General features: G+C 47.4%; 1 protein-coding gene across 1 annotated transcript in view; it reads left to right on the top strand.

The window, feature by feature from the left end:
- The window catches only part of slc4a3 (solute carrier family 4 member 3), a 214,412-nt gene that overhangs the window by 7,542 nt on the left and 182,774 nt on the right, over positions 1–24,096 (top strand). Inside the window, exons 2-4 of the mRNA XM_070877002.1 lie at positions 12,225–12,478; positions 13,804–13,813; positions 20,907–20,926. Of these exons, the coding sequence (XP_070733103.1) occupies positions 12,225–12,478; positions 13,804–13,813; positions 20,907–20,926 (284 nt within the window). The remainder of the gene's footprint in view (positions 1–12,224; positions 12,479–13,803; positions 13,814–20,906; positions 20,927–24,096) is intronic.

Here is a 24,096-nt window from a genome sequence, read left to right as displayed (position 1 = left end):
GTGTGTGTGTGAGTAAGTATGTGTGAATGTGTGAAAGAGAGTGTGTGTGAGTATGTGTGAGTGTGTGTGAGTGAGTCTGAGTGTGTGAGTCTGAGTGTGTGAGTATGTGTGAGTGTGAGTGTGTGTTTGTGTGTGTGTGAGTGTCTGTGTGTGAGAGTGAGTGTGAGTGAGTGTGAGTGAGTATGTGAGTGTGTGTGTGTCTTTCTGTCTCTGAGAGAGAGAGTGTGTGTGTGCATTAGTGTGTGTGTGTGTGTGTGAGTGAGTGTGCGTGAGCATGACTGAGTGAGTGTGTGTGTGTGTGTGTCTGTGAGCGAGTGTGTGTGTGAGAGTGTGTGTATGTGTGAGAGAGTGTAACTGCGTGAACGTGTGTGTGAGTGTGGGTGCGAGAGTGTGTGAGTGAGAGAGTGTGTGTGAGTGTGTGTGAGTGGTGTGTGTATGTGTGAGTGTGTGTGTCTGTGTGTGTGTGCGAGAATGTGAGAGAGTGTGTGTGTGAGAGCGCGTGTGTATGTCTGAGAGTTTGTGTGTGTGTGTGTGTGTGTGTGAGAGTGTATGTGTGTGTGTGAGTGTGTGAATGGTGTGTGTGTGAGAGTGTATGTGTGTGTGTGAGTGTGTGAATGGTGTGTGTGTGAGAGTGTATGTGTGTGTGTGTGAGTGTGTGAATGGTGTGTGTGCGTGTGTGAGTGTGTGCGTGATAGAGGGTATATGTGAGTGTGTTAGTTAGTGAGTGTGTGTGAGTGAGTCTGAGTGTGTGAGTCTGAGTGTGTGAGTGAGTGAGTCAGTGTGTGAGTGTGAGTGTGTGTGCGTGTGAGTGTGTGTGACTATGAGTGAATGAGTGAGTGTGAGTGAGTATGTGAGTGTGTGTTTGTCTTTATGTCTCTGTGTCTCTGTGAGAGAGGGAGTGTCTGTATGTGTGTGTGAGTGTGTGAGTGAGTGTGAGTGTGTGTGTGTGTGAGTGAGTGTGTGTGACCATGAGTGAGTGAGTGTGAGTGAGTGTGTGTGTGTGTGTGTGTGTGAGCGAGTGTGTGTGTGTGTGTGAGTGTGTGTGTGTGTGAGTAAATATGTGTGAGTGTGAAAGAGAGTGTGTGAAAGAGAGTGTGTGTGAGTGTGTGAGTGAGTGAGTGTGTGTGAGTGTGTGAGAGTCTGCATCTGAGTGTGTGAGTATGTGTGAGTGTGTAAGTGTGTGAGTGTGTGTGTGTGTGTCAGTGTGTGTATGAGTGAGTGTGTGAGTGTGTGAGTGAGTGTGTGAGTGAGTGGTGCGCGTGTGTGAGTGTGTGAGTGTGAGTGTGAGTGTGTGTGAGTGTGTTGAGTGTGTGAGTGTGTGAGTGAGTGTGTGTGAGTATGTGTGAGTATGTGTGAGTGAGTGTGTGTGAGTGAGTCTGAGTGTGTGAGTCTGAGTGTGTGAGTATATGTGAGTATGTGTGAATGTGTGTTTGTGAGTGTGTGAATGTGTGTTTGTGAGTGTGTGAGTGAGAGTGTGTGAGTGTATGTGTGTGAGTGTGTGAGTGTCAGTGTCTGTGTGTGAGTGTCTGTGAGTGAGAGTGAGTGTGTGAGTGAGTGTGTGTGAGTGTGAGTGTGAGTGTGTGTGAGTGTGTTGAGTGTGTGAGTGAGTGTGTGTGAGTATGTGTGAGTATGTGTGAGTGAGTGTGTGTGAGTGAGTCTGAGTGTGTGAGTCTGAGTGTGTGAGTATATGTGAGTATGTGTGAATGTGTGTTTGTGAGTGTGTGAATGTGTGTTTGTGAGTGTGTGAGTGAGAGTGTGTGAGTGTATGTGTGTGAGTGTGTGAGTGTCAGTGTCTGTGTGTGAGTGTCTGTGAGTGAGAGTGAGTGTGTGAGTGAGTGTGCGGATGAGTGAGTGAGTGAGTGATGTAAGTGTGTGAGTGTGTGTGTGAGTGTGTTAGTGAATGAGTGTGTGAGTGAGTCTGAGGGTGTGAGTCTGAGTGTGTGAGTCTGAGTGTTTGAATCTGAGTGTGTGAGTATGTGTGAGTGAGTGAGTCAGTCAGTGTGTGAGTGTGAATGTGTGTGCGTGTGAGTGTGTGCGACTATGAGTGAATGAGTGAGTGTGAGTGAGTATGTGAGTGTGTGTGTGTGTCTTTGTGTCTCTGTGAGAGAGAGTGTGTGTGCGTGAGTGAGTGTGAGAGTGTGTGAGAGTGAATGAGTGTGAGTGTGTGTGTGGTGAGTGAGTGTGTGTGACCATGAGTGAGTGAGTGTGTGTGTGTGTGTGTGTGTCTGTGAGCGAGTGTGTGTGTGAGAGTGTGTGTGTGTATGTGTGAGAGTGTGTGTGTGTGAGTGTGTGAGTGAGTGAGTGTGTGTGAGTGTGTGAGAGTCTGCATCTGAGTGTGTGAGTATGTGTGAGTGTGTGAGTATGTGTGAGCGTGTAAGTGTGTGAGTGTGTGTGTGTGTGTCAGTGTGTGTATGAGTGTGTGAGTGAGTGTGTGAGTGAGTGGTGCGCGTGTGTGAGTGTGTGTGTGAGTGTGAGTGTGTGTGTATGTGTGAGTATGTGTGAGTGAGTGTGTGTGAGTGAGTCTGAGTGTGTGAGTCTGAGTGTGTGAGTATATGTGAGTATGTGTGAATGTGTGTTTGTGAGTGTGTGAATGTGTGTTTGTGAGTGTGTGAGTGAGAGTGTCTGTGTGTGAGTGTATGTGTGTGAGTGTGTGAGTGTCAGTGTCTGTGTGTGAGTGTCTGTGAGTGAGAGTGAGTGTGTGAGTGAGTGTGCGGATGAGTGAGTGAGTGAGTGATGTAAGTGTGTGAGTGTGTGTGTGAGTGTGTTAGTGAATGAGTGTGTGAGTGAGTCTGAGGGTGTGAGTCTGAGTGTTTGAATCTGAGTGTGTGAGTATGTGAGAGTGAGTGAGTCAGTCAGTGTGTGAGTGTGAATGTGTGTGCGTGAGTGGGTGTGCGAGAGTGTGTGAGTGAGAGAGTGTATGTGAGTGTGTGAGTGTGTGAGTGAGTGAGTGTGAGTGTGAGTGTGAGTGAGTAAGTATGTGTGAGTGTGTGAAAGAGAGTGTGTGTGAATGTGTGAGTGAGTGTGAGTGTGAGTGAGTATGTGTGAGTGAGTGTGAGTGAGTCTGCATCTGAGTGTGTGAGTATGTGTGATTGTGTGAGTGTGTGTGTGTGTGTGTGTGTCAGTTTGTGTATGAGTGTGTGTGAGTGTGCATGAGTGTGTGTGTGAGTGAGTGGTGCGCGTGTGTGTGTGTGTGTGAGAGTGTGTGTGAGTGTGAGTGCGTGAGTGTGTGTGAGTGTGTGAGTGTGTGAGTGTGTGAATGCGTGAGTGTGTGAATGAGTGTGTGTGAGTATGTGTGAGTATGTGTGAGTGAGTGTGTGTGTGTGAGTCTGTGTGTGAGTCTGAGTGTGTGAGTATATGTGAGTATGTGTGAGTGTGTGAGTGTGTGTTTGTGAGTGTGTGTTTGTGAGAGTGAGTGTCTGTGTGTGAGTGTACGTGTGTGAGTGTGTGAGTGTGAGTGTCTGTGTGTGAGTGTCTGTGTGTGAGAGTGAGTGAGTGTGCGGGTGAGTGAGTGAGTGGTGTAAGTGTGTGAGTGCGTGTGTGTGAGTGTGTTAGTGAATGAGTGTGTGAGTGAGTCTGAGTGTGTGAGTCTGAGTGTGTGAGTCTGAATGTTTGAATCTGAGTGTGTGAGTATGTGTGTGTGTGAGTGAGTGAGTCAGTGTGTGAGTCTGAGTGTGTGTGCGTGTGAGTGTGTGTGACTATGAGTGAATGATTGAGTGTGAGTGAGTATGTGAGTGTGTGTGTGTCTTTGTGTCTCTGTGAGAGAGAGAGTGTGTGTGTGCCTGAGTGGGTGTGAGAGTGTGTGAGAGTGAATGAGTGTGAGTGTGTGTGTGTGAGTGAGTGTGCGTGACCAAGAGTGAGAGTGTGTGTGTGCCTGAGTGGGTGTGAGAGTGTGTGAGAGTGAATGAGTGTGAGTGTGTGTGTGTGAGTGAGTGTGCGTGACCAAGAGTGAGTGAGTGTGTGTGTGTGTCTGTGAGCGAGTGTGTGTGAGAGTGTGTGTGTATGTGTGAGAGTGTGTGACTGCGTGAACGTGTGTGTGAGTGTGTGTGCGAGAGTGTGTGAGTGAGAGAGTGTGTGTGAGTGTGTGTAAGTGGTGTGTGTGTGTGTGAGTGTGCGAGAATGTGAGAGAGTGTGTGTGAGAGTGCGTGTGTATGTCTGAGAGTTTGTGTGTGTGGGTATGTGTGAGTGTGTGTGTGTGAGAGTGTGAGTGTGTGTGTGAGTGTGTGAATGGTGTGTGTGCGTGTGTGAGTGTGTGTGTGATAGAGACTATGTGAGAGTGTGTGTGTGAGTGGATGTGTGTGTATGTGTGTATGTGTATCTGCATGTGTGAATGGGTGTGCATGTGTGTGAGAGTGTGTGTGAGTGTGTGTGTGTTTGGCTGTGTGTGTGAGTGAGTGAGTGTGCGAGTGTGTGTGTGTGTGAGTGTGAGTGTGTGAGTGAGTGTGAGTGAGTGTGTGGGAGTGTGTGAGTGTGTGAGTGAGAGAGTGTGTAAGTGAGTGAGTGAGTGTCTGTGTCTCTGTGTGAGTGTGTGTGCGTGTGAGAGTGTGTGTGTGTGTAAGTATGTGTGAGTGTGTGAAAGAGAGTGTGCGTGTTTGTGTGTGTGAATGAGTAAGTCTGTGTGTGAGTGTGAGCGAGTGTGTGAGTGAGTCTGAGTGTGTGAGTCTGAATGTGTGAGTATGTGTGAGTCTGTGTGTGAGTGAGTGAGTCAAAGTGTGAGCGTGAGTGAGTGTGTGTGAGTGTGAATGTATGTGACTGTGAGCGAATGAGTGAGTGTGAGTGAGTGTGAATGCGTATATGAGTGTATGTGTGTCTTTGTGTCTGTGTCTCTGTGAGAGAAAGTGTGTGTGTGTGAGAGTGTATGTGTGTGAGTGAGTGAGTGTGAGAGTGTGTGTATGATTGTGTGTGAGTGTGCGCAAGTGTGTAAGTGTGTGAGTGAGAGAGTGTGTGTGTGAGAGTGTGTGTGAGTAAGTATGTGTGAGTGTGTGAAAGAGAGTGTGTGAAAGAGAGTGTGTGTGAATGTGTGAGTGTGTGTGTGTGTGACTATGAATGAATGAGTGTGAGTGAATGTGTGAGTGTGAGTGAGTATGTGAGTGTGTGTGTCTTTGTGTCTCTGTGAGAGACAGAGAGTGTGAGTGAGTGTGAGAGTGTGTGTGAAATTGTGTGTATGTGTGTGTGAGTGTGTGGGCGAGTGTGTGAGTGAGTGAGTGTGTGTGTGTGTGTGAATGAGTGTGAGTGTGTGTGAGTGAGTGAGCGTGTGTGTCTGTGAGTGAGTGTGCGTGTGAGGGTGTGGGTGTATGTGTGAGAGTGTGTGACTGCATGAACGTGTGTGCGCGAGTGTGTGAGTGAGAGAGTGTGTGTGTGTGAGTGGTGTGTGTGTGTGTGTGTGTGTGTGTGTGTATGTGTGAGTGTGTGAGAGAGTGCGTGTGTATGTGTGAGAGTGTGTGTGTGTGCGAGTGTGTGTGTGCGAGAATGTGAGAGAGAGTGTGTGTGTGAGAGTGTGTGTGTATGTCTGAGAGTTTGTGTGTGTGTGTGTGTGTGAGAGTGCATGTGTGTGTGTGAGTGTGTGAATGGTATGTGTGCATGTGTGAGTGTGTGTGTGATAGAGAGTATGTGAGAGAGTGTGTGTGCGTGGATGTGTGTGTGTGTGTGTGTATGTGTATCTTCATGTGTGAGTGGGTGTGCGTGTGTGTGAGAGTGTGTGTGTTTGGCTGTGTGTGTGAGTGAGTGAGTGTGCGAATGTGTGTGTGTGTGTGAGTGTGAAAGTGTGTATGTGTGTGTGTGTGAGTTTGTGTGAGTGTATGAAAGAGAGTGTGCGTGTTTGTGTGTGTAAATGAGTGAGTGTGTGTGTGAATGTGAGTGAATGAGTGAGTGTGAGTGAGTATGTGAGTGTATGTGTGTCTTTGTGCCTCTGTGTCTCTGTGAGAGAGAGTGTGTGTGTGCGTGAGTGAGTGAGTGTGAGAGTATGTGTGAGAGTATGTGAGAGTGTGTGTATGATTGTGTGTGAGTGTGTGCGAGTGTGTGAGTGAGTGAGTGTGTGTGTCTCTGTGTCTCTGTGTGAGTGAGTGTGTGCGTGAGAGTGTGTGTGAGTGTGTGTGCGTGTGTGAGAGTGTGTGTGTGAGTGTGTGTGCATGTGTGAGTGTGTGTGTGTGAGTAAGTAAGTGCGAGCGTGTGAAAGAGTGTGTGAAAGAGAGTGTGAGCGAGTGTGTGTGTGCGTGTGAGTGAGTGTGTGTGTGAGTATGTGTGAGTGTGTGTTTGTGTCTGTGTGTGTGTGTGTGAGTGTGTGTGTGAGTCTGAGTGTGTGAGTATGTGTGAGTATGTGAGTGAGTCAGTGAGTCAGTGTGTGAGTGTGAGTGTGTGTGTGTGAGTGAGTGTGTGTGTGTCTCTGTGTGAGTGAGTGTGTGCGTGAGAGGGTGTGAGTGAATGGGTGAATGAGTGAGTGTGAGTGAGTGTGTGTGAGTGTGTGAGTGAGAGTGTGTGTGTGTGAGTGAGTGTGTGTGTGTCTCTGTGTGTGAGTGTGTGCGTGAGTGAGTGTGTGCCTGAGAGGGTGTGAGTGAGTGAGTGTGTGAGTGAGTGAGTGTGTGAATGAGTGAGTGTGTGTGTGTCTTTGTGTCTCTGTGTCTCTGTGAGAGAGGGAGAGTATGTGTGTGCATGAGTGAGTTTGAGTGTGAGTGTGAGAGTGTGTGTAAAAGTGTGTGTATGTGTGTGTGAGTGTGTGCGCGAGTGTGAGTGAGTGTGTGTGTGTGTGTGTGAGTGAGTGTGAGTATGTGTGTGTGAGTGAGTGTGTGTGACCATGAGTGAGTGAGTGTGTGCGTGAGTGTGAGTGTGTGTGTGTGGGTCTGAGTATGTGAGTATGTATGAGTGTGTGAGTGAGTGAGTGTGCAAGTGAGTGTGTGCGCGTGTGTGTGTGTGAGTGAGTGTACGAGTGAGTGTGCGTGTGTGTGAGTGTGTTAGTGAGTGAGTGTGTGTGTGAGTGTGTGAGTGAGTCTGAGTGTGTGAGTCTGAGTGTGTGAGTATGTGTGAGTGTGTGAGTGAGTGAGTGAGTCAGTGTGTGAGTGTGAGTGTGAGTGTGTGTGACTATGGGTGAGTGAGTGAGTCTGTGAGTGTATGTGTGAGTGAGTGTGTGAGTGAGTGAGTGTGTGTGTCTTTGTGTCTCTGTGAGAGAGGGAGAGTGTGTGTGAAAGTGTGTGTATGTGTGTGTGAATGTGTGTGCGAGTGTGAGTGAGTGTGTGTGTGCGAGAATGTGAGAGAGAGTCTGTGTGTGTGAGAGAGTGCGTGTATGTGTGAGAGTTTGTGTGTGTGTGTGTGAGTGTGTGTGTGTGAGAGTGTATGTGTGTGTGTGTGAGTGCGTGAATGGTATGTGTGCGTGTGTGCAAAAGAGAGTATGTGAGAGTGTGTGTGCGTGGATGTGCGTGTGTGTACGTGTATCTGCGTGTGTGAGTGGGTGTGCATGTGTGTGAGAGTGAGTGTATTTGTGTGTGTGTTTGTCTGTGTGTGTGAGTGTGTGAGTGAGTCTGAGTGTGTGAGTCTGAGTGTGTGAGTCTGTGTGAGTGTGTGAGTGTGTGAGTGAGTGAGTGAGTGAGTGTGCGAGTGAATGTGCATGTGTGTGAGTGTGTGTGTGAGTGTGTGAGTGTGTGTATGTGTGAGTTTGTGTGTGTGTGTGTGTGTGTGAGTGAGTGTGTGAGTGAGTGAGTGTGTGTGTCTCTGTCTCTGTGTGAGTGAGTGTGTGTGTGAGAGTGTGTGCGTGAGTGAGTTTGAGAGTGTGTGTGAGAGTGTGTGTGAAAGTGTGTGTATGTATGTCTGAGTGTGTGTGCGAGTGTGTGAGTGAGTGAGTGTGTGTGTGTGTGTGTGTGTGTGTGTGTGTGAATGAGTGTGAGTGTGTGTGTGAGTGAGTGTGTGTGGCCATGATTGAGTGAGTGTTTGCGTGAGTGTGAGTGAGTGTGTGTGTGTGTGTGTGTGTGTGAGCGAGTGTGTGTGTGAAAGTGTGTGTGTATGTGTGAGAGTGTGTGACTGCATGAACGTGTGTGTGAGTGTGAGTGAGTGTGTGTTACTCTGTCTCTGTGTCTCTGTGAAAGTACGTGTGTGTGTGAGAGTTTGTGTGTGTGTGTGTGTGTATGAGAGTGTGTGTGTGAGAGTGTGTGTGAGTGTGTGTGTGCATGAGAGTGTGTGTGTGGGTGAGAGCATGTGTGTGTGTGTGAGTGTGTGTGAGAGTGTATGTGAGTGTGTGTGTGTGAGAGAGTGTTTATGAGTGTGTGTGCGAGTGTGTGAGAGAGTGTGTGTGTGAGTGTGAGTGTGTGTGTGTGTGACAGAGTGTTTGTGAGTGTGTGTGCAAGTGTGTGAGAGAGTGTGTGTGTGAGAGTGTATGTCAGAGTGTGTGTGTGCATGAGTGTGTGTGTGTACCTGTGTGTGTAAGTGTGTGAGTGTGAGTGTGAGTGTGAGTGTGTGTGTGTGTGAGAGTGTGTGTGTGAGTGTGTGTCTGTGAGTGTGTGTGAGAGTGAGAGTGAGAGTGTGTGTGTGTGTGTGTGTGAGTGTGTGTGTGAGTGTGTGTGAGAGTGAGAGTGTGTGTGTGTGTGTATCTGTGTGTGTAAGTGTGTGAGTGTATGTGTGTGTGTGCGCATGTATGAGAGTGAGTGCATGAAAGTGTGTGTGTGTGTGCCTGAGAGTATGTGAGTGAGTGAGTGCGTGTGTGTCTGTGACGGAGGGAGGGAGAGAGTGAGGGAGTGAGGGAGAGATAGTGAGAACACAAGAACATAAGAAATAGGAGCAGGAGTCGGCCATTCGGCCCCTCGAGCCTGCTCCACCATTCAATGAGATCACGGCTGATCTTCGAACTCAACTCCACTTTCCCGCCCGATTCCCATTTCCTTGATTCCCTTAATATCAAAAAATCTATCGACCTGTATCTTGAATATACTCAACGACGGAACCTCCACAGCCCCCTGGGGCAGCGTCCAGAGATTCACCACCCTCCGAGTGAAGAAGTCCCTCCTCATCTCCGTCCTAAATGGCCGAGCCCTTATCCTGAGACTGTGACCCCTGGTTCGAGTGCGGGGCCGTGACCCTGGGACCACGCTGCCCCCGGTGGTGAGGGGAGGGCGTGCAGAGTGTGCAGCGACCCCCCCGTTAACCGAAGAGGAGGGGCGTTGAAACGTGTTGGCTTCTCCACGTAGCGCTGCCGGTCGCGCCCGGGTAACCTCCCGGATACCGCCCAACAGGACGTGGCATTGCGCTGCACTTCCTGTGAGGGGCGGTAACCCCAATTTTGCGGCCTGGGTGCAGGAAGTCCTGCCTCGACTTGGTTACTGCCCCCAAACCGGGGAGTTTTGCCCCCATTCTGCTTTTCTATTCCTCCTACCAAAGTGAATAACCTCACATTTTCCCCACATTATACTCCATCTGCCACCTCACTGCCCACTCACTTACCCTGTCTATATCCCTTTACAGGCCCTTTGTGTCCTCCTCACAGCTTACTGTCCCACCGAGCTTTGTATCATCAGCAAACTTGGATGCATTGCACTCGATCCCTTCATCCAAATCATCGTTATAGATTGTAAATAGCTGAGGCCCCAGCACTGATCCCTGCGGCACCCCACTCATTACAGCCTGCCAACCAGAAAATGACCCATTTATCCTGACTCTCTGTTTTCTGTCCATTAACCAATCCTCTGTCCATGCTGATATATTACCCCCAAACCCTTGAACCCTTATCTTGTTGAACAAACTTTTTATGTGGCACCTTATCAAATGCCTTTTGGAAATCCAAATATACTACATCCACTGGTTCCCCTTTACCCGGCAAGTTACATCCTTAAACACGATTTCCCTTTCGAGAAAAGGGCGGGGGAGTGGGACTGGCTGAGGTGCTCTTGCAGAGAGCCGGCACGGGCTCGATGGGCTGAATGGCCTCCTTCTGTGCTGTGACCGTTCTATGGTTCTATGATAAAATCATGTTTTCTCTGTGTCATCGTATTATGATTTTGTTACTCCTATTCTTCACGACATTATAAGCCTCTTCTATTAATCGAAAACTTACCTTCTATAGTTAGCCACAGCTGGATCACTTTTTCCATGGAATGTATATTCATAGAAACATAGAAAATAGGTGCAGGAGCAGGCCATTCGGCCCTTCTAGCCTGCACCACCATTCAATGAGTTCATGGCTGAACATGAAACTTCAGTACCCCATTCCTATAGAAACATAGAAAATAGGTGCTGAGAATTTTTGAATATTTCTTTAAATGATTGCTGCTAATCTGCCATCATACCTTTTAATCTAATTTTCCAATCCACCTTAGCCAACTCGCCCCTCATACCTATATAATTGGCTTTATTTAAGATTAAGACTCTCGTTTGGGATTTAATTATTTCACTCTCAAACTCAGTGTGAAATTCTATCATATTATGATCACTCTTCCCCAGAGGATCCTTTGCTATGAGATTGCTAATTAACCCGGTCTCACTACACAATATAAGATCTAAAATAGCCTGTTCTCTGGTTGGTTCCATGAAGTACTGTTCTGGGAAACTGTCCCAAATGCATTCCATGAACTGGCCCTCCAGACTAGCTTTGCCAATTTGATTTGCCCAGTCTATGTGAAGATTGAAGTCCCCATGATTATTGTGATACCTTTTTCACAAGCTCCTGTTACTTGTTGATGAATACTCTGTCCACAGTATAGCTACTGTTAGGGGGCCTTTTACACGCTTCTCACCAGTGTTTCCTGCCCATGTTATTCCTTATCTCCACCCCTGCTGATTTTACTTGCCGATCTTCTGAGTGTGGGAGGGAGTGAGTGAGGGAGGGAGGGAGTGAGTGAGGGAGCGAGGGAGGGAGTGAGGGAGGGATGGAGTGAGGGAGGGAGTGAGGGAGGGAGTAAGGGGGGGAGTAAGGGAGGGAGTGAGAGAGGGAGTGAGAGAGGGCGTTAGTGAGTGAGTGAGTGAGGGAGGGAGGGAGTTGGTGAGGGAATTAGTGAGTAAATGAGGGAGGAAGGGAGGGAGTTAGTGAGAGAGGGATGGAGGGAGTGAAGGAGGGAGTGAGGGAGGAGGTGAAGAAGGGAGTGAGAGGGAGTGATGGAGGGAGTGATGGAGGAGGTGAAGGAGAGTTAGTGAGGGAGGGAGGGAGGGGGATGGAGTGAGTGAGGGAGGGAGGGTGGTAGGGGGAGGAGGTGAAGAAGAGAGTTAGTGAGGGAGGGAGAGAGGGAGAGATGGAGTGAGTGAGGGAGGGAGGGTGGGAGGGGGAGGAGGTGAAGGAGAGAGTTAATGAGGGAGGGAGAGAGGGAGGGATGGAGTGAGTGAGGGAGGGAGGGTGGGAGTGATGGTATCCACTTGCTCTCATGGCTGGAAGAATCTTTCCTGAAACGCCGACAAACACAGCTTGTAATAAATCCGTACCTTAATTATCATCCAACAATGCCGGAGAAGGCCATTGGGCCCATTGTGCCTGTGCTGGCTCTGTGACAGAGCGATCCGATTAGTCCCACCCCCCCCTCCCCGCTCTTTCCCCTGAAATGTTTCTCCCCTTCCAGTATTTACCCAATTCCCGGTTTGAAAGTTACTGTTGAATCTGCTCCCACCGCCCTTTCAGGCAGCGCGTTCCCGATCACAACAACTCGCTGCGTGAACACATTCTCGCCTGGTTCCATCGTCTGGTTCCATCGCCGATTATCGTCAATCTGTGTCCCTCGGGTTACCGGCCCTCCTGCCCCTGGGAACGGTTTCTCCTGATCTACTCGACCAGAAACCCCAAATAATTTTCAACACAGGAGGGCGAAAGGAATGGAAGGACATGGTGATGGGATGGGATGAAGGAGAGTGGGAAGAGGCTGGTGTGGAGCACAGACCAGTATGGGCTGAGTGGCCTGTTCCTGAGCTGTAACGTTCTGTGTAATTATCATCATCATCGGCAGTCCCGTGCAATCCAGGGAGACTTGCCTCCACAATAAAAGTCCAATACGAGAGCCACAGTCCCTGTCACAGGTGGGACAGACAGTGGTTGAGGGAAGGGGAGGGTGGGACTGGTTTGCCGCACGCTCCTTCCGCTGCCTGCGCTTGGTTTCTGCATGCTCTCGGTGACGAGACTCGAGGTGCTCAGCACCCTCCCGGATGCATTTCCTCCACTTAGGGCGGTCTTTGGCCAGGGACTCCCAGGTGTCGGTGGGAATGTTGCACTTTATCAGGGAGGCTTTGAGGGTGTCCCTGTAACGTTTCCTCTGTTCCTGTGTAACCGGCAGATCATCGGCACACGTCCCATCACATCCATCGCCCACTGTCCACCCGCCTGCCGCCCCACCTGCGCTTCAGGAGGAAGGTCCCCCGCCCGGAGCGAAAGAAGAAGCGGCGGAGGAAGAAGAAAAAGACCTCGGTGCCCCCGTCCGAGGTGACGCCCACCATCCAGGAGGTGGACGAGGAGGAGGAAGAGGGGTCAGAGGTCGAGACCCAGGACAAGGAGCTCTCGGCCAGCGAGGAGACGCGTAACACACCAGAGGTGAGCATCGGACCGCTTTATCGCAAGGGGCGTGTTATGTCTTGGATAAAGAGTCAGACCAGACACTGCAAGCTCAAAGTAACTGTGACCGTAGTCCTTTAGTACAGATCTCAGAGTGCCTCTCCAGCCTGTGAGGCCTCCTTATATACAGGTGTTCCCAAGGGATTGTGGGATCCCTTGGGACTCCAGGGGACAAGCCCTCTGGTGGTTAGGCACGGTATTTACAGGTTTACATACACAACAGGGGGGGTTGGAGAATAAAAGCAGGGAAGTCCTGCTCCAACTGTACAGGGTATTGGTGAGGCCACACCTGGAGTACTGCGTGCAGTTTTGGTCTCCTTATATAAGGTAGAATATACTTGCATTGAAGGCTATTCAGAGAAGGTTCACTCGGTCGATTCCGGAGATGAGGGGGTTGTCTTATGAAGATAGGTTGAGCAGGTTGGGCACAGAAGAGGTGATCTTATTGAAACGTATCAGATTCTGAGGGGATTTGACAAGGTGGATGCAGAGAGGATGTTTCCCCTCGTGGGGGAGACTAGAACTAGGGGGCACAGTCTCAGAATAAGGAGCCGCCCATTTAAAACTGAAATGAGGAGGAATTTCTTCTCTCTGAGGGTTGTAAATCTGTGGAATTCTCTGCCCCAGAGAGCTGTGGAGGCTGGGTCATTGAATAGATTTAAGGTGGAGATAGACAGATTTTTGAGCGATAAGGGAGTAAAGGGTTATGGGGAGCGGGCAGGGAAGTGGAGCTGAGTCCATGATCAGATCAGCCATGATCTTATTGAATGGCGGAGCAGGCTCGAGGGGCCCTATGGCAGACTCCTGCTCCTATTCCTTATGTTCTTATGGAGGGAGAAGCAGTCTGGATGGATTGGGAAGCACATCAAGAGGACTGACCTCAGACCTCTGGCCTGCTGGCACACCCAAACAACCCGGACAGGGGTTAAAGGTTAAATGTTTCCACCTCCAGGAGGTGAACCGGTGACGGAACATAAGAACATAAGAAATAGGAGCAGGAGTCGGCCATACGGCCCCTCGAGCCTGCTCCACCATTTAATAAGATCATGGCTGATCCGATCATGGACTCAGCTCCACTTCCCTGCCCACTCCCCATAACCCCTTATCCCCTTATTGTTTAAGAAACTGTCTATTTCTGTCGAAAATATATTCAATGACCCAGCCTCCACAGCTCTCTGAGGCAGAGAATTCCACAGATTTACAACCCTCTGAGAGAAGAAATTTCTCCTCATCTCAGTTTTAAATGGGCTGCCCCTTATTCTAAGCAGGGAGTAGGAATAAACGGGTCCTTCTCAGAATGGCAGGCAGTGACCAGTGGGGTGCCGCAGGGTTCAGTGCTGGGACCCCAGCTATTTACAATATACATTAATGATTTAGATGAAGGAATTGAGTGTAATTCAAGTTTTAAGATGACACTAAACTGGGTGGCGGTGTGAGCTGTGAGGAGGACGCTAAGAGGCTGCAGGGTGACTTGGACAGGTTAGGTGAGTGGGCAAATGCATGGCAGATGCAGTATAATGTGGATAAATGTGAGGTTATCCACTTTGGTGGCAAAACAGGAAGGCCGAGTATTATCTGAATGGTGACAGATTAGGAAAAGGGGAGGTGCAACGAGACTTGGGTGTCATGGTACATCAATCATTGAAGGTTGGCATGCAGGTACAGCAGGTGGTGAAGAAGGCAAATGGTATGTTGGCCTTCATAGCTAGGGGATTTGAGTATAGGAGCAGGGAGGTCTTACTGCAGTTGTACAGGTCCTTGGTGAGGCCACACCTGGAATGCTGTGTTCAGTTTTGGTCTCCTAATCTGAGGAAGGACGTTGAGGGAGTGCAGCAAAGGTTCACCAGACTGATTCCCAGGAAGGCGGGACTGACATATGAGGAGAGACTGGATCGACTTGGTCTGTATTCAGTGGAGTTTAGAAGGATGAGAGGGAATCTCATAGAAACATATAAAATTCTGACGGGACTGGACAGGTTAGATGCAGGAAGAATGTTCCCGATGTTGGGGAAGCCCAGAACCAGGGGTCACAGTCTAAGGATAAGGGGTAAGCCATTTAGGACTGAGATGAGGAGAAACTTCTTCATTCAGAGAGTTGTTAACCTGTGGAATTCTCTACCGCAGAGAGTTGTTGAAAGCAGTTCGTTAGATTTATTCAAGAGGGAGTTAGATATGGCCCTTATGGCTAAAGTGATCAAGGGGTATGGAGAGAAAGCAGGAAAGGGGTACTGAGGGAATGATCAGCCATGATCTTATTGAATGGTGGTGCAGGCTCGAAGGGCCAAATGGCCTACTCCTGCACCTATTTTCTATGTTTCTAAGATCATGCCCTCTAGTTCTAGTCTCCCCCATCAGTGGAAACATCCTTTCTGCATCCAAATTGTAAAGCCACCTCATAATCTTATACGTTTAAGATCACCTCTCATTCTTCTGAATTCCAATGAGTAGAGGCCCAACCTACTCAACCTTTGCTCAGAAGTCAACCCCCTCATCCCTGGAATCAACCTGGTGAACCTTCTCTGAACTGTCTCCAAAGCAAGTATATCCTTTCGTGAATATGGAAACCAAAACTGCACGCAGTACTCCAGGTGTGGCCTCACCAATACCCTGTATAACTGTAGCAAGACTTCCCTGCTTTTATACTCCATCCCCTTTGCAATAAAGGCCAAGATTCCATTGGCCTTCCTGATCACTTGCTGTACCTGCATAATATCCTTTTGTGTTTCATGCACAAGTACCCCCAGGTCCCACTGTACTGCAGCACTTTGCAATCTTTCTCCATTTAAATAATAACTTGCTCTTTGATTTCTTTTTCTGCCAAAGTGCATGACCTCACACTTTCCAACATTATACTCCATCTGCCAAATTTTTGCCCACTCGCTTAGCCTGTCTCTGTCCTTTTGCAGATTTTTTGTGTCCTCCTCACACATTGCTTTTCCTCCCATCCTGGTATCGGCAGCAAACTTGGCAACGTTACACTCGGTCCCTTCTTCCAAGTCGTTAATATAGATTGTAAATAGTTGGGGTCCCAGCACTGATCCCTGCGGCACCTCACTAGTTACTGGTTGCCAACCCGAGAATGAACCATTTATCCCGACTCTCTGTTTTCTGTTAGTTAGCCAATCCTCTATCCATGCTAATATATTACCCCCAACCCCGTGAACTTTTATCTTGTGCAGTAACCTTTTATGTGGCACCTTGTCAAATGACTTCTGGAAGTCCATTAGAAACAGTCAATTCACCACTTTGATGTGGACCTAACCTTAATCTGCACCGCAGACACCCCAAGAGGCTCGGGGGGATTATATATAGAATAACAGATACCCGGGAGTGAGTTACAGGCTAGAATCTAATCGAGGTGTTCGGGGGGTTTATATACAGAATAACAGATATCTGGGAGTGAGTTACAGGCTGGAATCTAATCGAGGTGTTCGGGGGGTTTATATATAGAATAACAGATACCCGGGAGTGAGTTACAGGCTGGAATCTATTTGAGGTGTTCGGGGGGTTTATATATAGAATAACACATACCCGGGAGTGAGTTACAGGCTGGAATCTAATCGAGGGGTTCGGGGGGTTTATATATAGAATAACAGATACCTGGGAGTGAGTTACAGGCTGGAAACTAATTGAGGGGTTCTGGGGGTTTATATATAGAATAACGGATACCGGGGAGTGAGTTACAGGGTGGAATCTAATTGAGGGGTTCGGGGGGTTTATATATAGAATAACAGATACGCGGGAGTGAGTTACAGGCTGGGATCTAATCGAGGGGTTCGGGGGGTTTATATATCGAATAACAGATACCCGGGAGTGAGTTACAGGCTGGAATCTAATCGAGGGGTTCAGGGGGTTTATATATAGAATAACAGTTACCTGGGAGTGAGTTACAGGCTGGAAACTAATCGAGGGGTTCGGGGGGTTTATATATAGAATAACGGATACCGGGGAGTGATTTACAGGCTGGAATCTAATCGAGGGGTTCGGGGGGTTTATATATAGAATAACGGATACCGGGGAGTGAGTTACAGGGTGGAATCTAATCGAGGGGTTCGGGGAGTTTATATATAGAATAACAGATACCCGGGAGTGATTTACAGGCTGGAATCTAATCGAGGTGTTCGGGGAGTTTATATATAGAATAACAGATACCTGGGAGTGAGTTACAGGGTGGAATCTAATCGAGGGGTTTGGGGGGTTTATATATAGAATAACAGATACCCGGAAGTGAGATACAGCCTGGAATCTAATCGAGGGGTTCCGAGGGTTTATATATCGAATAACAGATACCCGGGAGTGAATTACAGGCTGGAATCTAATCGAGTGGTTCAGGGGGGTTTATATATAGAATAACAGAAACCCGGTAGTGAGTTACAGGCTGGAATTTAATCGAGGGTTCGGGGGGTTTATATATAGAATAACATATACCAGGGAGTGAGTTAAAGACTGGAATCTAATCGAGGGGTTCGGGGGGTTTATATATAGAATAACAGATACCTGGGAGTGAGTTACAGGCTGGAAACTAATCGAGGGGTTCGGGGGGTTTATATATAGAATAACGGATACCGGGGAGTGAGTTACAGGCTGGAAACTAATCGAGGGGTTCGGGGGGTTTATATATAGAATAACGGATACCGGGGAGTGATTTACAGGCTGGAATCTAATCGAGGGGTTCGGGGGGTTTATATATAGAATAACGGATACCGGGGAGTGAGTTACAGGGTGGAATCTAATCGAGGGGTTCGGGGAGTTTATATATAGAATAACAGATACCTGGGAGTAAGTTACAGGGTGGAATCTAATCGAGGGGTTTGGGGGGTTTATATATAGAATAACAGATACCCGGAAGTGAGATACAGCCTGGAATCTAATCGAGGGGTTCCGAGGGTTTATATATCGAATAACAGATACCCGGGAGTGAATTACAGGCTGGAATCTAATCGAGTGGTTCAGGGGGGTTTATATATAGAATAACAGAAACCCGGTAGTGAGTTACAGGCTGGAATTTAATCGAGGGTTCGGGGGGTTTATATATAGAATAACATATACCAGGGAGTGAGTTAAAGACTGGAATCTAATCGAGGGGTTCGGGGGGTTTATATATAGAATAACAGATACCTGGGAGTGAGTTACAGGCTGGAAACTAATCGAGTGGTTCGGGGGGTTTATATATAGAATAACGGATACCGGGGAGTGAGTTGCAGGGAGGAATCTAATCGAGGGGTTTGGGGGGGTTTATATATAGAATAACAGATACCCGGAAGTGAGATACAGGCTGGAATCTAATCGAAGGGTTCGGGGGTATATATATATATAATAACAGATACCGGGGAATGTTACAGGCTGGGATCTAATCTCGTGGTACGGGGAGTTTATATATACAGTAACAGATACCCGGGAGTGAGTTACAGGCTGGAATCTAATCGAGGTGTTCGGGTGTTTTTTTTATCCACAATAACGGATACCCGGGAGTGAGTTACAGGCTGGAATCTAATCGAGTGGTTCGGATGGTTTATATATTGAATAACAGATACCCAGGAGTGAGTTACAGGCTGGAATCTAATCAAGGGGTTCATGGGGTTTATATAGAAAATAACAAATACCCGGGAGTGAGTTACAGGCTGCAATCTAATCGAGGGGTTCAGGGGGTTTATATATAGAATATTGAATACCTGGGAGTGAGTTACAGGCTGGGATCTAATCGGGGGGTTCGGGGGGGGTTTATATATAGAATAACAGATACCCAGGAGTGAGTTACAGGATGGAATCTAATCGAGGGGTTCGGGGGGTTTATATATAGAATAACAGATACCCGGGAGTGAGTTACAGGCTGGAATCTAATCGAGGGGTTCGAGGGGTTTATATATAGAATAACAGATACCCGGGAGTGAGTTACAGGCTGGAATCTAATCGAGTGGTTTGGGGGGTTTATATATAGAATAACAGATACCCGGGAGTGAGTTACAGGCTGGAATCTAATCGAGGGGTTTGGGGGGTTTATATATAGAATAACAGATACCCGGGAGTGAGTTACAGGCTGGAATCTAATCGAGGGGTTTGGGGGGTTTATATATAGAACAACAGATACCCGGGGAGAGTTACTGGCTGGAATCTAATCAAGTGGTTCGTGGGGTTTACATATAGAATAACGGATACCCAGGAGTGAGTTACAGGCTGGAATCTAATCGAGGGGTTCGGGGGGTTTATATATAGAATAACGGATACCCAGGAGTGAGTTACAGGCTGGAATCTAATCGAGGGGTTCGGGGGGTTTATATAGAGAATAACAGCTACCTGAGAGTGAGTTACAGGCTGGAATCTAATCGAGGGGTTTGGGGGTTTAAATATAGAATATTGGATACCCGGGAGCGAGTAACAGGCTGGAATCTAATCGAGGAGTTCACGGGGTTTATATATAGAATAACAGCTACCCGGGAGTGTTACAGGCTGGGATCTAATCTAGGGGTACGGGGGGTTTATATATAGAATAACAGAAACCCGGGAGTGAGTTACAGGCTGGAATCTAATCGAGGGGTTCGGGGGGTTTATATAGAGAATAACAGCAACCTGGGAGTGACTTAAAGGCTGGAATCTAATCGAGGGGTTCGGGGGGTTTATATATAGAATAACGGTTACCCGGGAGTGAGTTACAGGCTGGAATCTAATCGATGGGTTTGGGGAGTTTATATATAGAATAACGGTTACCTGGGAGTGAGTTACAGGCTGGAATCTAATCGAGGGGTTCGGGGGGTTTATATATAGAATAACGGTTACCCGGGAGTGAGTTACAGGCTGGAATCTAATCGATGGGTTTGGGGAGTTTATATATAGAATAACGGTTACCTGGGAGTGAGTTACAGGCTGGAATCTAATCGAGGGGTTCGGGGGGTTTATATATAGAATAACATATACCAGGGAGTGAGTTAAAGACTGGAATCTAATCGAGGGGTTCGGGGGGTTTATATATAGAATAACAGATACCTGGGAGTGAGTTACAGGCTGGAAACTAATCGAGGGTTCGGGGGGTTTATATATAGAATAACGGATACCGGGGAGTGAGTTACAGGGAGGAATCTAATCGAGGGGTTCGAGGGGTTTATATATAGAATAACAGAAACCCGGGAGTGAGTTGCAGGCTGGGATCTAATCGAGGGGTTTGGGGGGTTTATATATAGAATAACAGATACCCCGGAGTGAGTTACAGGCTGTAATCTAATCGAGGGGTTCGGGGGTTTATATATCGAATAACAGATACCCGGGAGTGAGTTACAGGCTGGAATCTAATCGAGGGGTTCGGGGGGTTTATATATAGAATAACGGTTACCCGGGAGTGAGTTACAGGCTGGAATCTAATCGATGGGTTCGGGGGGTTTATATAGAGACTAACAGATACCCAGGAGTGAGTTACAGGCTGGAATCTAATCGAGAATTTCGGGGGTTTATATATAGAATAACAGATACACGGGATTGAGTTACAGGCTGGAATCTAATTGAGGGGTTCGGGGGGTTTATATATAGAATAACAGATACCCCGGGAGTGAGTTACAGGCTGGAATCTAATCGAGCGGTTCGGGGGATTTATATATAGAATAACTGATACCCGGGAGTGAGTTACAGGCTGTAATCTAATCGAGGGGTTCGGGGTGTTTATATAGAGACTAACAGATACCCAGGAGTGAGTTACAGGCTGGAATCTAATCGAGGGTTTCGGGGGTTTATATATAGAATAACAGATACCCAGGAGTGAGTTACAGCTCGAATCTAATCGAGGTGTTTGGGTGTTTATATATAGAATAACGGATACCCCGGGAGTGAGTTACAGGCTGGAATCTAATCGAGCGGTTCGGGGGATTTATATATAGAATAACTGATACCCGGGAGTGAGTTACAGGCTGGAATCTAATCGAGGGGTTTGGGGGTTTAAATATGGAATAACGGTTACTCAGGAGTGAGTTACATGCTGGAATCTAATCGAGGGGTTTGCGGAGTTTATATATAGAATATCAGATACCCGAGAGTGAGTTAAAGCTGGAATCTAATCGAGGTGTTTGGGTGTTTATATATAGAATAACGGATACCCCGGGAGTGAGTTACAGGCTGGAATCTAATCGAGGGGTTCAACGGGTTTACAGATAGAATATTGGATACCCGGGAGCGAGTAACAGGCTGGAATCTAATCGAGGAGTTCACGGGGTTTACATATAGAATAACAGCTACCCGGGAGTGTTACAGGCTGGGATCTAATCTAGGGGTACGGGGGGATAATATATAGAATAACAGATACCCGGGCGTGAGTTACAGGCTGGGATCTAATCGAGGGGTTCGGGGGTTTATATATAGAATAACAGAAACCCGGGAGTGAGTTACAGGCTGGAATCTAATCGAGGGGTTCGGGGGGTTTATATAGAGAATAACAGCTACCTGGGGGTGAGTTATAGGCTGGAATCTAATCGAGGGATTCAGGGTGTTTATATATAGAATAACGGATACCCGGGAGTGAGTTACAGGCTGGAATCGAATCGAGGTGTTTGGGGGGATTATATATAGAATAACAGATATCCGGGAGTGAGTTACAGGCTGGAATTTAATCGAAGGGTTTGGGGGGTTTCATATATCGAATAACAAATACCCGGGAATAAATTACAGGCTGGAATCTAATCGAGGTGTTCGGGGGTTTATATATATATAATAACAGATACCCGGGAATGTTACAGGCTGGGATCTAATCTTGTGGTACGGGGAGTTTATATATACAGTAACAGATACCCGGGAGTGAGTTACAGGCTGGAATCTAATCGAGGGGTTCGGGAGTTTATATATAGAATAACAGATACCCAGGAGTGAGTTACAGCTCGAATCTAATCGAGAAGTTCGTGGGTTTATATATAGAATAACGGATACCCAGGAGTGAGTTACAGGCTGGAATCTAATCGAGGGGTTCGGGGGGTTGATATAGAGAATAACAGCTACCTGGGAATGAGTTACAGGCTGGAATCTAATCGAGGGTTTTGGGGTTTTAAATATGGAATAACGGATACTCGGGAGTGAGTTACATGCTGGAATCTAATCGAGGAGTTCACGGGGTTTATATATAGAATAACAGCTACCCGGGAGTGTTACAGGCTGGGATCTAATCTAGGGGTACGGGGGGATAATATATAGAATAACAGATACCCGGGCATGAGTTACAGGCTGGGATCTAATCGAGAGGTTCGGGGGTATATATATAGAATAACAGAAACCCGGGAGTGAGTTACAGGCTGGGATCTAATCGAGAGGTTCGGGGGTATATATATAGAATAACAGAAACCCGGGAGTGAGTTACAGGCTGGAATCTAATCGAGGGGTTCGGGGGGTTTATATAGAGAATAACAGCTACCTGGGAGTGACTTACAGGCTGGAATCTAATCAAAGGGTTCGAGGTGTTTATATATAGAATAACAGATACCCGGGAGTGAGTTGCAGGCTGGAATCTAATCGATGGGTTCGGTGGGTTTATATATAGAATAACAGATACCCGGGCGTGAGTTATAGGCTGGAATCTAATCGAGGGATTCAGGGTGTTTATATATAGAATAACGGATACCCAGGAGTGAGTTACAGGCTGGAATCTAATCGAGGTGTTTGGGGGGATTATATATAGAATAACAGATACCCGGGAGTGAGTTACAGGCTGGAATTTAATCGAGGGGTTTGGGGGGTTTCATATATCGAATAACAGATACCTGGGAGTAAATTACAGGCTGGAATCTAATCGAGGTGTTCGGGGGTTGAGATATATAATATCGGATACCCGGGGGTGAGTTACAGGCTGGAATCTAATTGAGGGGTTCGGGGGTATATATATATATAATAACAGATATCCGGGAATGTTGCAGGCTGGGATCTAATCTCGTGGTACGGGGAGTTTATATATACAGTAACAGATACCCGGGAGTGAGTTACAGGCTGGAATCTAATCGAGTGGTTCGGATGGTTTATATATTGAATAACAGATACCCAGGAGTGAGTTACAGGCTGGAATCTAATCAAGGGGTTCATGGGGTTTATATAGAAAATAACAAATACCCGGGAGTGAGTTACAGGCTGCAATCTAATCGAGGGGTTCAGGGGGTTTATATATAGAATATTGAATACCTAGGAGTGAGTTACAGGCTGGGATCTAATCTGGGGGTTCGGGGGGGGGTTTATATATAGATTAACAGATACCCTGGAGTGAGTTACAGGCTGGAATCTAATCGAGTGGTTCGGGGGGTTTATATATAGAATAACAGATACCCGGGAGTGAGTTACAGGCTGGAATCTAATCGAGGGGTTTGGGGGGTTTAAATATAGAACAACAGATACCCGGGGAGAGTTACTGGCTGGAATCTAATCAAGTGGTTCGGGGGGTTTACATATAGAATAACAGATACCCGGGAGTGAGTTACAGGCTGGAATCTAATCGATGGGTTCGGGGGGTTTATATAGAGACTAACAGATACCCAGGAGTGAGTTACAGGCTGGAATCTAATCGAGAATTTCGGGGGTTTATATATAGAATAACAGATACACGGGATTGAGTTACAGGCTGGAATCTAATCGAGGGGTTCGGGGGTTTATATATAGAATAACAGATACCCCGAGAGTGAGTTACAGGCTGGAATCTAATCGAGCGGTTCGGGGGATTTATATATAGAATAACTGATACCCGGGAGTGAGTTACAGGCTGTAATCTAATCGAGGGGTTCGGGGTGTTTATACAGAGACTAACAGATACCCAGGAGTGAGTTACAGGCTGGAATCTAATCGAGGGTTTCGGGGGTTTATATATAGAATAACAGATACCCAGGAGTGAGTTACAGCTCGAATCTAATCGAGAAGTTCGTGGGTTTATATATAGAATAACAGATACCCGGGAGTGAGTTACAGGCTGGAATCTAATCGAGGGGTTCGGGGGGGTTTATATATAGAATAACAGATACCCGGGAGTGAGTTACAGGCTGGAATCTAATCGAAGGGTTCGGGGGGGTTTATATATAGAATAACAGATACCCGGGAGTGAGTTACAGGCTGGAATCTAATCGAAGGGTTCGGGGGGGTTTATGTATAGAATAACAGATACCCGGGAGTGAGTTACAGGCTGGAATCTAATCGAGGGTTCGGGGTTTATATATAGAATAACAGATACCCGGGAGTGAGTTACAGGCTGGAATCTAATCGAGGGGTTCGGGGGTTTATATATAGAATAACAGTTACCCCGGAGTGAGTTACAGGCTGGAATCTAATCGAGGGGTTCAGGGGGTTTATATATAGAATAACAGATACCCGGGAGTGAGTTACAGCCTGGAATCTAATCGAGGGGTTCAGGGGGTTTATATATAGAATAACAGATACCCGGGAGTGAGTTACAGGCTGGAATCTAATCGAGGGGTTCGGGGGTTTATATATAGAATAACAGTTACCCCGGAGTGAGTTACAGGCTGGAATCTAATCGAGGGGTTCAGGGGGTTTATATATAGAATAACAGATACCCGGGAGTGAGTTACAGGCTGGAATCTAATCGAGGGGTTCGGGGGGTTTATATAAAGAATAACAGATACCCGGGAGTGAGTTAC

The sequence above is a fragment of the Pristiophorus japonicus genome, chromosome 3, assembly GCF_044704955.1.
Source record: "Pristiophorus japonicus isolate sPriJap1 chromosome 3, sPriJap1.hap1, whole genome shotgun sequence".
NCBI classification, from domain to species: domain Eukaryota; kingdom Metazoa; phylum Chordata; class Chondrichthyes; family Pristiophoridae; genus Pristiophorus; species Pristiophorus japonicus.
The sequence above is the reverse complement of the archived record's forward strand: the minus strand, read 5'-3'. Positions and strand labels throughout refer to the sequence as shown.